Source organism: Ceratotherium simum, chromosome 26 (assembly GCF_057802395.1).
Source record: "Ceratotherium simum simum isolate JZ-2026a chromosome 26, ASM5780239v1, whole genome shotgun sequence".
Classification (NCBI taxonomy): Eukaryota; Metazoa; Chordata; class Mammalia; order Perissodactyla; family Rhinocerotidae; genus Ceratotherium; species Ceratotherium simum.
Window position 1 is genome coordinate 1,430,957 of NC_141925.1, and position 16,763 is coordinate 1,447,719.

Sequence of the window (16,763 nt, forward strand, 5' to 3'; positions counted from 1 at the left end):
TGGCAGGGCAGCCACGCAGTGGAGCTCTGCCCAGAGCAGCTACTTCAGGTGCTTGGCAGGCTGTGCCCATGCCGAGGTGGCCACGACACCAACTCTGGACATCCTGCAACCCCAAAGGGCCAGGAGGTGGCCAGGACAGGCTCTCATGTCCAGTTTACCAGAACATTCTCGCAGGATGGTTGTTGGCCTAGAACATCATTTTAGTTCAAAAGGTCCCGGACTGAGAACAGTCTACAAGCTGCTGTCTGCTGCAGCACTAGGGTGCCCCTGAGCCTAACCATGAACTCGGCCCAGTGGGCCCCAAGAAAGCCAGCATCAAGGAATTCGGTCACTCCCAACGGACGTGTGCATGAGTGACGACCCATCACTTTAGTGCTGCTGTTTCTAACAGTGCCTGCAGCAGGCCCTGTGCCCGTGACAGGCCCCGGGCCCAGTGCTGTACGTAGATGAACTCTGGCAGATGACGACCCAGAGGCACAGGAGACTGTGGAACACACCCCCGTTGGTCCAGAGCGGTGCTCCTGGCACAAATGCCTCCAGTCCCCCTCATTCCACCAGTCCACACAAGGCTGGCTAAGGATTCTTTAAGACTGGAATCTCCAACCTCCCGCAGGGCTCTCCATGAGATAAAACCAAATTCAAAGCCAGCAGCCGCCCCCTGCAGGTCTGACCCGGGCTCTCTCCCCCAGCCTCCAACCCCCACTCCGATTTACTTTCCAAACTCTTGCAGGGTCCCAAACACACACTCCCTTTATCCTTTCCCATCTGTCCGCCTGCCTGAGGCTCTTGCACTCTTCAAGACTGGATCCAAATGTGACCTCTCCTGCCCTTGGGGCTCCTCATACAGTCCTCACAGAGCACTTGACCTGTCTCTCCAGGAGCCTGGAGCCAGCAAGAAGGAAGCTGCTTCACACATCTCTGTGTCCCAGGCAAACTGCATGCACCCAGGCACAGAGCACGTGCACAATAAATTATCTTTTTAATTGTTTAAGAGCAGCTAATCAGTTGTTATCAAACACAAAGAAGAAACAAAAAACCTTGCAAAGACTTTTCTAAGAGAAGAGAGCAAGAGGCTCTTTCCAAAAAAGCCAACTCCTGTATCTATCTGAAAAGAGAAGTGGGAAACCACAAGCACCTCCAGTCCTGAGATAAACCCAAATTCAGCCTCAAAGTTTCCAATCTCCTTACCTGACAACCCTTAAAGCCAGTTTTACACTTCTACTTCATAGACTTCAGAGTACTTTCTTTTAAAAGAGAGAAAAAGAAACAGAAATGTTCCGAGAAAAAAAATAATGAAGCACCCATATCCCCACCACCTCAAATTAGCCGCTTCAGAGCACTTCTCATGCAGACACAAAAAGCATTTCAGAAGACTTCACTCAAAGGGCAGACTTTGACCTCCATCCTCTGACGCATTTCCAAGAGACCAGGAAATCTGAAGACAAGTTCTAGAGGAACAGCCTGAAGTCCGTGTCCTAATCTTTAAGCACTACACAAGTGCTTAAAGGACAGATCTAGAACAGGAGGAGGAAAAGTAAAGAATAATCACAAAATAAGAATAAGACCAAGCAATCAACAAAAATAACGCATGAACTCAAAATTAAGCAACACGCGGAAATTCATTTGAAGACACACATTGCACTGCTGATGTGCTGAGCACACTCCACCCACTCTGACTTGTGGCTCAGTGTCTGGCTGCTACATGCTCCAAACTGGATTAACTCCTAAGGGAAACTGAGTGCAGATCCTTGTCATTGCTAAGATGGCCAGGAAGGTCTCTCCTGACTCCTGGAGAGAAACGGTGGCAGACAGCTCCTCAGTCACTCTCACTGCAAGAAAAAAGTCTGCAGCCTAAACCGTTAAAACCTCCTGAGAGTTCAAAACACGACCAAACAAAAATAGTTGCTCATGGACTTACCACAATTTTAAAGTAAAAAAAAAGAGACAAAGATCACCTGAGCAGAACACCATCTACCTTCCCTTTAAAGCCATTTAGGAATAAAATGAAGCAGCTTCATGCCGTCAAGGACACACAGACAGCGCGCCAGTCGGCTCGTCCGCTCATCAAACACCCAGTGTGATGGCGATCAAGGCCTGCTCCTGGAACGAACCCCGCCAGTCACCTGGGCCGGAGCTTCCTCCCTAGACTCCAGAACCCCGGGGCCTGGGGACCGAGGTCAGCTCTGCCGTTTGCCAAGCGGCCCCGTCCCGAGCCCGCCCGCGGCTCAATTTCCCCGTCTTTACAGCGGCGAGGCTCCGGGCACGGATTCGCCGCGTCCCTGCGCACTGCCTGCCGGGCCCGAGTAGGGCTCGAGACCCCGACTCCACCGCGGCCAGCCCGGTCCCGGCAGGCGGAGACTGCAGCGCGGACCCGGGGCGGCCCAGGTCTTTGCGCCCCGCCATCCCGGCAGTCCCAGCGCGGGGCCGGCGGGCGCGAGGCCTCAGTTTCCCCGGCGGGCGGCCTCACCTGGCGGGCGGCGGCGGGCCCCGCCCCGTTCAGCAGCGGCGTGCCCTCGCCGGCCGGACTCTCGGGCCGCGCCGCCCTCCGCAGCAGCGGCGCCGCCTCGTCGTCGTCCAGGTCGCGGCCGGACCACGACACCTTCTTGGAGACGTTAGCCATGACCCACAGCACACAGACCGGCCAGCCCGGGACCACCGCCACCTCCGCCGCCGGGTGTTTGCTCTCGTGACCCGCCCCGCCGCCACGTGAGTCGGGCGGTGGCCACGTGACCCCGCGTGGCGGCTGCGGGGGGGGGGGGGCAAGTGCGCGGTGCCTTCTGGGAGTTGTAGTCCGGCCGCCGGGCGCCGACTCGCGGGCGGCCGGGGGGTTCCGCCGCATCTGCGGGCTGAGAGAAGGACGCGCCCCGAGGTTGGTGCCGGCAGGAGTCTATTCACACACCCAGAACCCATCACGACAGGAATGGGAAAGAATCCGGGAGTCCACACTGAGACAGGGGAGGTCTTTGCAGTAGATAATAAATAAATGTGGAAGGATGGAATTAGACACATCACCGTGTGGCCACCGCCTAGTAACAACTGATTCTGGCGAGAATCATTAGCGCGTGCTAAAGCTCCCGGGCTAAGTTTTGTTGGGAAACAGAATGTGTCCGCAGTCTCACAATATCTTCCTCGGGTTACTTATGATGAGAAGGTAAAGGAAATCTGTAAGAAATCTGCTGTGAGACATCGGCAGCCTCCACCTGAACCAAGGACAAGCTTAGCGTCACCAGAGGGAACGGGCTGTGTTAAAAACAAGACAAGAGGCCCCAAACGGAGTTACTTATGCTAAGCCCCACGTCCCCAAGCCAAGACTTAGTGACAGTTTGGGCTCTCCCAGGAGTGGAATCTTAAACCAGTCAAGCAGGCATCACCTGGTCAGCACTAGAGAGGTCATCTGCCCGATAGACCTGTGCCGTCCCCTAAAGGAAGGGGACCTTGACACAGTCAATCTGCACTAGAGAGGTCATCTGCCCGATAGACCCGTGCCGTCCCCTAAAGGAAGGGGACCTTGACACAGTCAATCTGCTTTTTGCTAGTATATCTTCCTTGTCCTGCTCCCCTCTGCCTATAAAAGTCTTTCATTTTGTACAGCTCCTTGCAGCTCCTTTCCATCTGCTTGATGGGATGCTGCCCAATTCATGAATCATTGAATAAAGCCAATAAGATCTTCAACATTTACTGGGTTGAATTTTGTTAACAGCCGGCATCGTCATGGGCCTGCAGATGTGTCGTGCTGAGAAGGACACAACGTTGCTCCTGTGGTGTTCCTGCAGAAAGTACTTCACTGAGTCCCACCACATGGGGAAAAAAATCAGATAAACCTAAATTGAGGGACTCTTGCTAAACAACTAGGCGGCTCTGTTCTGTAGTGTCAGCATTGTGACAAAGAAAGGCCGAGGAACTGCCCTCAATGGCAGGAGATTAAAGAGAAGGGACAACTGAAGGCTCCTCGTGGCTCTGGCACCACTGGGACAACTGGTGAAGATGGGATCCGCACTGAGCATCAGGTCGTGGGAGTGTAGGCTGTTCAGTCCCCCGTGTGATCATGGTCCTGCGGTCACACCAGAAAAGGTCCTTGTTCTCAGGAGAGACGTCCTGAAATCTGTAGGAGAATGGGCTGGGGTATGATGTCTGCCACTTAGTCTCAGATGATTCACAAGCTAATTGTAATCGTAATGTGTAGCCCCCCACAGAGAGAGAAAGAAGTATGCTGAAATGTTCACACTTGACAAATCTACAGTAAATATACGTGACATGCAATGTATTCGGCTTGCAACTTTTTTTTAGGTCTGAAACTTTAAAATAAAAAGATTTTAGTTTTGTAGAGGCTCTGAGGCTGAGAAGATACCAGAGCCCCTCCCTCCACATAATTCAAAATAAAACCAAAACTAAAACCAAAATAAGAGGAAGGAAGTCCAATTGAGTTTTGAATTTTTCCCATGATTACTGTACACTGAGTTTTTTGGAAATACTAAGAACAACATTCTTTCAAACAAGATGTTTTCTCATTAGTGTGACCTGGTGGTGCCCTTTCGAGTGATGATGACAAGAGCACAAAGACCCCAGTTTGTGGTTGAGGGAGTGGAGCGAAGCCGGCTGGCACGGCCCTGAGGAGCAAGCAGGGTTGGACCTGGACTGGTTTGACGAAGTGAGTGGCCGAGTGGGGTTCGTGTGAGGACGTGCAGGCAGGCAGAAAGCTGAGCAGAGTAATGGGGAGGTGAGGAGAACAGTCCGCCAGCTGAAAGGGCCATGCTGGGGAGGGCAGCCCATCTCTGTGGCCAAGGGGGACAGGGCTGGTCCCAAAGACCACCCCCGTCAGACAGACAAGGAACCTGAACTTGTCCTTTTGCTGGACGGGTGGCTCTTTCAGAAGATGAATGGCACGGGGTGGGCAGGGCAGGGGCAGCGAGAAACCAGCCCAGCTCCTTGTCGAGTCCCAGCTCCCAAAGCAGCAGGAGGGCACCTCTGGGTCGTTTTGTTCTCCTTACCCAGAGTTGCAACTGACTCAGGTCAAAAGTGGGATTTGAGGACATTAGAGGTGGATATGGCTCATGCTTCAAAATGTACATAGGAATTTGTCGCTAACCCCACAGGGATGGCAGATCACGTGAGATTCGTGTTCAGACTCCCCTGCTGCAAAACCTGGACAGGCTTCCCTTATGCTGCCAGACAGAGCCCAGACTTCTCAGCTGGACAGGCCAGCCCTTCCCAAATTCCCAGCGACCTGAGCTCCCACCAAGCTGTCTCACCGCCACTCCAAGCCCTTGCGCAGCCCCCTACCCTCCTGGAGGGCCCCCTCCCTAGGAAGCATCCGGAATGCAGCAGCCCACTGCAGGCTGCCTCCACTGAATTCCCACAGCTTTAGAGTCTTCGGACATGCAGCAGAACGCTGCTGTGAATGGTGAAACGTCCTGGGTCCCTACTGTGTTATAAACACGTGACAGCAGGGAAGGGGTGGGAAATTACACTCTGGATGGTCTTTTTACTCTGGGGAATGTGTGTCCCTCGAGAAATACTTACTAATTGAATTACCAGTCTTCCCAAAAGAAAGATTTCATAGGAGCAAGAGCTCCAGAAAGGCCAGAGGAGCCTGGGAAAGAAAAGACTTGAGAAGGGGCGGCTGTCCATGAAGATGGACGAGTCCTGGGGAAGCGCAGGGGAAGCAGAAGCCAGTGATTCAGGGTCTTCACATGGCACCCACGGGGGTTTCCATTCTACAATGCCGCTTCTGACCTTGACTCATGGACAAGTCAGTGGTGTTGGGGGAGGCGCTGGGCTGAATCTTTGAGCGGAAGGCCCGGAATTGCTCCCAGCTCATTAGAGACCCCAGGGACTAATTTAGGGCACCTCCCTCATGGAGTAGCTGTGCCCGCCGGGCCACCTCCTCCTGGGCGAGGCCTCTGCAGAGCTGAAACCAGGGCCCCTCATGGTTCAGGTGGAGCGGGACCTGGGAATTCTCTAGTTTGTTTCCTCACTTTTAAAATGGGTTGGAGTAGGTGAATTCTAAGAACCGGGCCTGTTTCCAAACTCAGTGATTCTAAGCCTCTCCCGCAGGTGGAGGTGCCTCCCCGCCGACCCCACCACACCCCACCCCACTGTTCTTTTGTCCTATCTGCACCAACTTTCTTTCTGATCCTGTGATCTTGTGTTTGGGTCTCCTTTGGGAATCTACAATATTAGAGGGTTTAATTTACATCACACTGAAACTTAAATAAAGTAAACCATGCCTGTTCTAACTGTCAATGCATGTTTTTTTACATGCCACAATTCAGAATTCTAAAAAAAGAAAAAGTTGTCAAAAAGACAGACAATATCAAGTGTTGGCAAGAATGTGGAGAAATGGGCTCCTTCACACGTTGTTGGTGGGAATGTAAAATGATGCAGCCACTTTGGAAATCAGTTTGGCAGTTTCTTTGCAAGTTTAGACATGAGTTTGCCATACGACTCAGTAATTCTTCTCCTAGGTATGCACTCAAGAGAAATGTAAACGTATGTTGACACAAAGACTCATATGAGGATGCTCGTAGCAGCTTTACTCACAATAGGGAAAAACTGGAGACAGACCAGATCTCCACCCGCTGATGAACAGATAAACAAAATGCCGTCCATTCCCACAGAATGTGGTTCAGCCCTACAGAGGAGGGAAGCAGGGACACAGGCAGCACCAGGAACGAACCTGGAAACTATTACATTGAGTGAAAGAAGCCAGACACCAGAGACCAGAGTGTGTGATTCCATTTATGTGAAATGTCCAGAACAGGCGGATCCACAGAGACAGAAAGCAGATCAGTGGTTGCCAGGGGCTGGGGGACGGGGCTAGGGTGGGGACAGGAGTGACCGCTAACAAGCATGAGTTTTTTGGGGTGCAACAGAAATGTTCTAAAACTGGATTGTGATGGTTGCACAACTCGGTAAATTTACTAAAAATCTTTGAACCGTTCACTTAAAATGGGTGAAATTTATGGTACGTAAATTCCACCCCAATGCCTTGCCTTAGAAGCACTGCCAGGGGCCGGCCCGGTGGCGCAAGCAGTTAAGTGCACGTGCTCCGCTGCGGCGGCCCGGGGTTCGCCGGTTCGGATCCCGGTGCGCACCGACGCACTGCTTGTCAGGCCATGCTGTGGCAGCATCCCATATAAAGTGGAGGAAGATGGGCACAGATGTTAGCCCAGGGCCGTCTTCCTCGGCAAAACAAGAGGAGGACTGGCTGATGTTAGCTCAGGGCTGATCTTCCTCACAAAAAAAAAAAAAAAAAAAAGCAGCACCGCCAGCCCGTCACCCTCGTTAATGTTTCCTCCTGAACAGCTTGCCCCCTTTGTGGGCTCCCACTTCCTGGCGGCTCTGGCGGCCTCACCAGCCCCCACAGGACCTTGAGGAAGCCCCAGGGCTCCTAGTGAAGGGGGGCTGTAGCGTTGGGAGCCAGGAAATGGATTCTATGGCCCTTTTCATGAGAGATGTTGGAACAAGAATCACCCAAAGGGAAACTTTCATAAGCCACATGGAGAGAGGGCGATGGCAGTTCAAATGCCGCCTACACAGTCTCAAGGAAAACGGGAGTTCTCCAGGAAGTAGCCCGTAATCAAAGCAAACTCATGCCCAGAGGAGAGGCCCCGTGGATTCCAGGGCCAGGTCGGGCCATGTTGAAATGATGTCATACTACAAAGAGTGGGGACTGTAAGAATGCCACAGAGAGGGAAAGAATGCAGTCCTGGGGCCCCCAACTCTGGCTCTGCCTGCCGGTCTTCTCTCTCCCCTCCATGTTTCCTTGTCCCACCCCCAGGATGCCCACATCCTATGTTAGAGGACCCCCCTGGCTGGGGGTCGGAGGCAGCAGCCTGCCCTTCGCTCCCCAGTCTAGGTGGGGGGCCCTCTATGGCGTGTGTTGGGGTCGGAGGTGGCCAAGCATGGCCAAAAACTTGCTCCTCTTGGCAGCCCAGAGCATGACCACAGCTCCTGCGTGGCAAGGCCTCATGGACAGAGCTCGGGGCAGGTGCAGTTCACCCTCTGCACGAATCTGCCTACTGATGTGGCGTTGGCCAGCGTCAGGATGGCACCCGTTGGGAGCTCCTTCCCAGTGGCAAGATTTGAGACTTTCCCAGAGACCAGCGCCCGGTCCCAGATGGCCAGGCCTGCCATGCTCCCCACGAAGGCCTCAGAGCTGTCAAACCCGCTCCCGACGCTGTCTTGCTCCCGGCCCAGCACAAGGGACCCTCCTGGAGGGATCTCGTAGCCCTCCCTGAAGTGGGAGCCGGTGGCCACCAGCCTGCGGTCCATGTGGAGCCAGTACCTGCCCAGGATTGATGTCCAGATGATACACACGTGGTGCCACTGGCCGTCCAGGAGTGGCTGCAGGGACAGCTCCCTGAAGGCTGGGGCTCCAATCACAAAGTGGATGGAGCCGGGGACCAGGGAGTCCCGGCCGTGCAGCACCAGCTTGTTTTCATTTTCTTCGGTGGCGTAAGAGAGGAGGGTGCCCAGGTGGCCCGAGGCCGTGCGGACCCAGCTGCAGACAGACAGAGCCTGCAGGCCCGAGAGGAAGCTGGGGCTGAGGAAGACCACGTTCTCGGTGGAGGCGTTGGGGAAGATGAGCACTGGGCCCACATTGCAAACGAGAAACAGAGGAGGAGAGTCAGCCAGTGCACCATGAGGCCATCCAGAAGCATCCAGAAACATCCAGGCACTGCCCTTTGCTCCAGGCGGGTGGGCCTACAGCCCCCCAGCTGACCTTCATCGAACACTAACTGAGAAGGCTTGCCTCACAGGGTCTCATTTATCCTTGACACACGACCAGCCCCATCTCACAGGTGGGAAGACTGAGAGCCAGGGCAGTCAGTGCCTTGCTAGGGAGTGAGCTCACCGTCCGGGGAGCCTCTGTGTGAGTTTCCCGTGGCTGCTGTAACAAGTCCCCACACACTCAGTGGCTCAAAACAAGACAAATTTAGTATCTTACAGTTCTGGAGGTCAGAAGTCCAACATGGGTCTCCCTGGACTAAAATCATGTGTCCGGAGGGCTGGTTTCCTCTGGAGGCTCCGGGGAGAAGCCCCTTCCCGTCCTTACCAGCTTCCAGAAGTGCCCACATCCTGTGGCTCATGGCCCTTCCTCCATCTTCCCAGTGCATCCCTCTAACCTCTGCTCCTGTCATCACATCTCCTTCTCTGAGCCCGACCCTCCTGCCTCCCTCTGACAAGGACCCCTGTGATGACATTGGGTCCCCGGGATAATCCAGGATCATCGCCCACCTCAAAGTCCCTAATCATATCTGCAAAGTCCCCTTGCCACGTAGGGGGATGTGTCCACAGGGTCCCGCAAGCAGGACGTGGACACCTTTGGGGCCATCATCCTGCTGACCAGACTTCCTGCCAGGTCTGCCTGACAGCAGGGTCTGCAGGGCCAGGGTGGGCAGTGCCTGGGAATCTGCATTTCTAGCCAACCAGTCCATTGCGTTCAAGGATGGAGGGTGTTCTGTGGACAGCCCCCAACTCCTCTCTCCACCTCCGGGGCTCCTGTCATAATCTAGGGCAGTGGTCCTCAACGAGAGGGGACTGTACCCCCCCAGGGAGATCTAGCAATGTCTGCAGACAGTTTTGGTTGTCAGAACTTTGGGGACTCCCAAACCTACAGCCCCTCCCTTTCCTGGGAGCCCTGGTGGTTCCCTCAACATCAGCCGGTCAGTCCCGTCTTATCAGTGAGGCCACTAGATCCACCCAGATGGAGTTAAATCCTGCTTCAGGTTAACGGGGCCTCGGGGCTGCTAAGCCAGACAGAGGGAGCAACTTAGTCAAAAATAAAAGCTAAAGGTGAACTGGTATTAAGTGGGTGGAGGCTGGGATGCTGCTAAACACCCTACGGTGCGAGGGACAGCCCCCCACGATAACGATCGCCCAAATGTCAGTAGTGCTGCGGTCGAGAAACCCTGACCTGGGAGATCAGAAATGGCAAGGCAGAAGAGGCATTGCAAAGGCCTGGGGGACCCCGCAGGTGGGCACAAGCCCCACGGAGGTGCTGGCCGAGGCCGGGGCCCTGCAGAGAGAGCTCGTGCTGGCCATGGTTGAGGACGTCAGTGGGATCCCGCCAGCCCTAATGAGGGTAATCCCCAACTCTGAGCCAGCATTTACTGCCCACGTGTGCACATTCACTCCTAACGTCCAGGCCGCTGAGTGGCCTGTCCTGCTGGGGACCTGCACACAGGCTGTCACCTGGATTGTCCCCATCTTCTGAGGTGGGGTATGTGGGGCACGAAGCCAGCATCCCCTCCACACAGCCCCATAGAGGCTTTTTGGAGGGGACTGGAGGCCTAAGGAGGCACGAGAGGGAAGAGTGGAGATGGATGAGGAAGGGCAGGCCCATGGTACTTACTTTCTCCCAGTCTCTCGGGGGGCCACGCCCGCTGGCTGCCTGGGTCTGGGGGCTCCCGTGTCCCTGGGAGACGGCCAGCAAAGTCCTGAGGCCGGTCCCCGGGCTCAGGCAAAGTTCTGAGAGCCTGCCTATCCCCTTGTGGCTTTGGGGACCTTGGGCTTGGTGGCCCAGGCTGGGCCGGGGTCAGCCCCGGGGCAGTGGTGCCAGGACCAGCCACCTGCAGCTGCCCCTTGAGAGCAGCCAGCCTGGCGCCCTGGCTCTGGACGAGGGGCGTAAGGCGAGCCAGCATGTCCTGTAGGGCCCGCACGTCCAGGGCCAGGCCCGAGAGGGCAGCCCTTTGTGCCTCCTGCTTCTTCCTCTCCCGGGTGCACTGCTTGCTCCTCTGGCTCAGGGCGGCACTCAAGGCCCTCAGCCTGGAGTCCACCTTCCGGCTTCTGCGCCATGTCTTCTGCATCCAGGTCTTGAGGTGGCCCAGATCACCCTGCACGGCAGCCTGCGACTGGTTGACGGCCAGAGCTATGGCCCGGCTCTCCTGGGCCAGGCTCCAGAACCGGGCGTCGATGTTGTACGACAGGTTGTAGTTGCTGGCAATGCTCTGCAGGTGTGTTAAGGTCACCTCTTGGAACCTCCGAAACTGTAGAGTGGACACACAGCAGTCAAGGGGGCCGAGGGCCGGGGAGGGGCGGAGAACCAGCCTCCCCTGCTCATGATTCTGTGGCACCCACCGTGCACCGGGCCATGATCCGCACTGATTTGATCCTCATGAAACACGGATTCCCATGAGCAGCCCCACCACAGCTGAGCCTGAGAGGCGGGTGAGCAACCCAAGGTCACTCGGCTGCACCGTGTGGGGCGAGGGCTCCAGGCCCACAGCCCGGCTCCCATCCCTCCCCCTCACCCCACACTCTTCACCCCTGTGACCCTCAGGCTCCTACCTGTGAGTGGACACGTGGCAGGATGGGCTTCGTGAGTGGTTTGTGGGGGTCAAAGTGGGGCGTGCTTGGTGCCGGACCAATACATGCGGGGCACTCAGAACGGGCTACGGACCCACGCAGGAGTCTCTGCTCCCTGGGGGACCCGAGACCTCACACCCCCAGGACCGGTGATGCCGCCTGGCCCTCCCCACTGCCCTAGCACACTGGCAGCTGCACTCGTGGGGTCTTCCCAACCCCCATTCCTGCCTCTGACTCCCCTCAATCCTCACGTCAGGTGGCCTGTCTTCAGAGCAGAGCTCAGCAAACCTTTTTTGCTGGTTTCCAATTATAGGTGAAAGTAACACCAGCTAATAAAAAGAACTACAAACGCCACGTTTGTGTCCACGAGCGCTGACGCTTACCGCTCCGTTTCTGTAGCGCCTGTGCTTTGTCTGTTGTGAGTCTGAAATAATCAACCGTCCCATACGGCGAGTGCACTGACCCGCTCTTCCAGTTGACGGAGCCTCTCCACAACGGTGTGCTGTGCCCTGCAGGGCCGGCTTCCCATGACAAAGCCTCATGCAGGCACATGGGCACTAACATAAAGAAGAAAGACAGGGTCTCCCTCCCTGGGCGGCCCATTCCGAGAAGGCCAGCAGCAGGAGTCCCCTGACCACAGGAGAAGGCTGTGTGCTTCGTGCTCCTGCCTCGCCCCTCACTCCTCCCAGCTCTCCAGTGGAGCCGTTTTCCTTCTTTGACTCCGGGTGGGAGTCAGGTACTTCCGGCCACCTTAATGAAGGCATCGGCCTGCAAGCCAATGGGCTCTGGAGAGCTGGAGTTTCCCGAGGACACAGCTTAAAACAGAGGCAGTTTCTTTGGAAGATAATTCTACTGGGTGCAGGCCTGGTCCAGCTGGCTCAGAGGCAGACCGAGGCAATTGCTTTAGCAGGAGCACGTGGACTCAGGTTCCCACCAAAAAGAAGTTGAAGCAGGACAGGAAACCAGCTGGGTCCGGGAGTCACTGAAGCCGAGTTTGCAGTGGGGCCCCAGCATCTTGGCCGTGCACAGCGGCTCCTGTCAGGCCTGTCTCTCTCCCTTGGATAAGGCAAAGGAAATGGAAGTGGGAGCCATCTTAATTTATTTTGGGGTACAAGCTATGTAGTAGGCTAAATGATGTCCCCCCAAAAGTGGGTCCAAGTCCTAACCCTGGTAGCGGGTGAATGGGACCTTATTTGGATAAAGGGTCTTTGCAGATGTAATTAGGGATCTTGAGATGCAATCCATCCTGGATTATCCAGGTGGGCCCTAAATCCAAGGGCTGGTGTCCTTATAAGAGACGGAAGAGGAAGAAACAGACATGGGGGAGAAGGCCGTGTGAAGATGGAGGCAGAGATGGGGGTGATGTTGCCACAAGGAACGTCCAGCAGAAGCTGGACATGGCGGGAAGGATCTCCCCGGAGCCTTTGGACAGAATGTGGCCTTGCAACGCCTCGATCTCTGACTTCTGGCCTCCAGAACTGCAAGAGCAGGAGTTTCTGTTGTTTCAAGCTCCCGAGGTTGTGGTCATTGTTTACAGTAGCACGTTGACACACTCCCTGCCCCTCAGGGTCTCCCTAGGGATGGGTGGGGACCTTGTCCTAGGGCCAGCTACATGGACAGTTATGACTTAGTGAGTGGAGCAGGATAGAACCACGGTCAAGGCCAAGACTCGCAGTTAAGTGTGATGGCCGTGCACAGATGCAGGTCTCCCCTCTCTCTTCAGGCCCCACTTGGATGTTCCAAGGAACAAAGGCTGAAGGAGCCACAGGACTCAGGAGAACAGGAGGGGAGACAGCAGCAGGTGCAAGAGTCCAACACGTTTTGAGAGAATGAGAGGTCAAGGGCATGTGGTACCTGACCCAGCAGAGCAGAGAGAGCTGCAGAGGGCACGGATTGTGTCAGTGTCCTGGGGCTGTTGTAACCAATGACCACATGGGGGCTTAAAACAGCGCTCTGTCCGAAGGCTCCGGGGGGGATCCTTCCCACCTTGCCCAGCTTCTGGCGTTCCTTGTGGCAGCATCACCCCCATCTCTGCCTCCATCTTCACACGGCCTTCTCTCCTCTGTCTATTATAAAGACACCAGTCATTGGATTTAGGGCCCACCCGGATAATCCAGGATGATCTTGAGATTCGTAACTTAATTACAACCACAAAGACCCTTTTTCCAAATAAGCTCCCATTCCTAGGTACGGGGTTAGGACTTGGACTTATCTTTTTGGGAGCCACCATTCAGCCCATTACAGGGAGATCTGAGAGGTTGGGGGGTGTCCAGGGATGGTGGGAGGCTGGGGCGAGGCAGGGGCTGGAGTGAAGGGACTCGTGGTAAGTCTAGATATGGAGCTGCTGGACCCTCAGCTCCTCCCTGACCTCTTGCAGCTGGGCGACTCCTCCCAAGCACCAGCCCCATTGCAGGACGTGATCAGCCGGTCTTTGGAGCTGCAACTGTTGGGCCCTTGACATGCGGCCAGTCTGAATGGAGGTCCACTATAGGTGTAAAATGCACACTGGATTCAAGACTTAGTACAAAAAAGAAATGGAAACTATCTCATTAATCATCATATTCTATGTATGATTACATGTTGAAATGGTAACATTTTGGATAGATCGATATTTCCTTAAATAAAATATATTATTAAAATTAACTTTGCCTGTTTCTTTTTACTTTTTAGTATGGCTACTAGAAAATTTAAAATTAAACCCAGGGCTGGCCCCGTGGCTTAGCGGTTAAGTGCGAGTGCTCTGCTGCTGGCGGCCCGGGTTCGGATCCCGGGCGCACACCGACGCACCGCTTCTCCGGCCATGCTGAGGCCACGTCCCACATATAGCAACTGGAAGGATGTGCGGCTATGACACACAACTATCTACTGGGGCTTTGGGGGGGAAAATAAATAAATAAATAAAATTATAATTAAAAAAATATTAAAATTAAACCCAGAGCTCATATCATATTTTGCTTGGACAGCATGACCCTGGAGAAAGACTCTGGGTGTGCGGCCCGGCACCGAGACAGCCGACTTTCCTTTCAAACACTTTCATCATCAGTTTTTTTTTTAAGAATTTTAGTGGAAATTATACATATAAAATTCACTCATTTTAAGCATAACGCTAATAACAAGGTACTGAAATAAATATCTACATATCGAACTGTGGGACTCGGAAGGTTCCACCAGCTTCCAGAAAGCAGCAGCCGCAGCCAGGCACCAACCCCCAGGTAGGAGGGAGGTGGGAGCTTCTTCAGCCCTGGGGAAAAACCTGTACTACTGACAGCGTGGGCGAGAGCGTCCCTTCACCCCACCCACCCAAACGAATTCCCCCGTCCACGTGCAGAGCCTCCTGCCGTTTACTGTCTCCCGCTTAATACGAAAGCTCAGGCAAGACCACCAGCCACACGGGAGCTTCCGACAGGAGGGACAGAAATCTGCCCAAACAGAAAAGGAACCCTGAAGACATTGCAGAGGGCTAAGGAAAAGCTCAAAAGCATTCTAATTGATACCCTCAGAAAGACAAGAAGAGCCTGGTGTCCACAAGGCAAGAAATGGATACTACGAAAAGAGGAATAATCAGAAAGGAAGAAGTTGCTCTTGGAGATGAAAACTATGATTTTCAAACACATAAGTAAAACAGAAAAGCCAAGTTGAAGCAATTCCCCAGAAAGTCAAGCAAAAAGGCAACAGATGGAAAAGAAGAGAGAAAACATAACAGTTGAGATCAATCCAACGAGAAGAAGCTGTAGAAAGTGAGACTAAAGAAAACGGAGTGGAAGAGGTTTAGGAATATAATCCAGGAAGCTGTCACAGACAAGGGCATCTGTCATTTTCAAGACTCCATGCCAGAGAGCGCCCAGTCAAGGAACGGGCAACTGACCCCAAGGCTCATCTCGTCAAGTGTCGGAACATGGATGAGAAGATCCTAAAAGTGTCCAGAGAGAAAAACGTGGTCACGTGGGAAGGACTGAGACTTCCCCAGAGAACCGCTAGCCAGCTCAGCAACAATGCTGGCTGCCAAAGACAGAGGAGCAAACCTTAACATTTCTGAGTGAGAATGACCTTCATCAAAACTGTGCAGCGAGGGCCAGCCCCGTGGCTTAGTGGTTAAGTGCACGCGCTCCGCTGCTGGAGGCCAGGGCTCGCATCCCGGGCGTGCACCGACGCATCACTTCTCCGGCCATGCTGAGGCCCCGTCCCACATGCAGCAACTAGAAGGATGTGCAGCTATGACATACAACTATCTACTGGGGCTTTGGGGGAAAAAATAAATAAATAAAATTATAAAAAAACAAAACTGTGCATCGAGCTCAAAGGAGAATCGACCGGGAGCATTTTTCAGATATGCAAAGGCTTAAGAAATTTCTCTTCCGTGCACTGTTTCTTCAGAAGCTACTGGATGATAGGCTTCAGGGAAATATGGGACTAAGGGACAAATGCAGCAGCTGTAGAAACTGGAGAGTGAGGGCTCCAATCCGGAAGCGGACTGGGAGGGATTCCCAGAGTCCCAGGAAGGCATCATCCTCGACTCCTCGCCCCCCGTCACACCCCACGGGCAATACCTCAGCTCTACTCCACAGAAACTGCCCAGGTCAGTCCTTCTCACCGCCTGGCCCACACCTGTCCTTACACCAACCGCTCCGCTGGGCTCCCGGCATCCGCGGTTGCCCCCTACCGTCCATTCTCCTAACTGCACCCTGGGTGGACCTTTTAAAATGAGACTGCCCTCGGTTACTGAGCCTAATATTTCTATTTGCCGTCTCACATATTGCGCGTATACTTTATGTGTCCCCCTGATATGTGAGCACAGACTTTATCTGCTTCATTCTCTGCCCTGGGAGAGTGCTTGCTGCACGCAGCAGGCAATTAATTAATGTATGTTGAATGAATAAATGTTTACCAGATTATCCCACGACGACCGCTTATGTTGAAACGGCACCTCCTTGTGAGGTTTTCCCAGATCACTCCCTAAAGCTGCCAAGAGGATGTTCTGCCAAGACGGAAGGTTCCACATCTGCGTTGTGCATTATAGCAGCCACTAGCCGCAGGAGCCCTTGAAAAGCGGCTAGTGCGACCAAGGAACTGAACCGTTCCTTTCACTTGATTTCAGCTAATTTACGGAGCCACCTGTGGCTGGTGGTTACCATGTTGAAAGCTGCAGCTCCTACTCCAGGACCCTGTCTCACCGACGCCACCGCATTCATTAATACCCGAAATCACGAGCTGTTATTGCTTCCTTGTCTATGGCGCGTTTCCCTGCAAAGGTCGTAGCTCGGGCAGAGCAGGGCCTCGCCCGGGGCTGGGGAGCGAGGCGGGACACGCGGTCGGTGTTCGGCAGGTATTGTGGAGGCGCGCACGCGTGGCGCTCGGGGGAGAATGGGGCTCCGGAGCGGAGAGAGGGCTGGAAGCGATCACTTCGGGGAAGACGGACTCGGAAGCAGAGGGAAGGCCGCGGGGCCCGGGGCGGA

General features: G+C 54.4%; 2 protein-coding genes across 5 annotated transcripts in view; both read right to left on the reverse strand.

Moving 5' to 3' along the window:
• Window positions 1-2,692, reverse strand: part of CLCN7 (Cl-/H+ antiporter 7) — a 29,729-nt gene extending 27,037 nt beyond the window's left edge. For 2 of the 4 annotated variants that reach the window (XM_087449348.1, XM_087449346.1), the window contains exon 1: window positions 2,468-2,692. In XM_087449348.1, the coding sequence (XP_087305474.1) occupies window positions 2,468-2,620 (153 nt within the window). In that variant the 5' untranslated portion in view covers window positions 2,621-2,692. Of the gene's footprint in view, window positions 1-1,188; window positions 1,293-1,316; window positions 1,515-2,467 lie in introns of those variants that run through there. The other 2 variants (XM_087449349.1, XM_087449350.1) reach the window with 2 other exon arrangements.
• Window positions 2,693-6,724: 4,032 nt separating this feature from the next.
• On the reverse strand, window positions 6,725-16,741 carry PTX4 (pentraxin 4). Its single transcript, XM_087449366.1, is given in 4 exon segments — window positions 6,725-8,608; window positions 10,357-10,991; window positions 11,774-11,802; window positions 11,805-16,741. Coding segments are annotated over 4 exon segments (1,413 nt in total). The 5' UTR covers window positions 11,914-16,741; the 3' UTR covers window positions 6,725-7,968.
• Window positions 16,742-16,763: the final 22 nt, after the last annotated feature.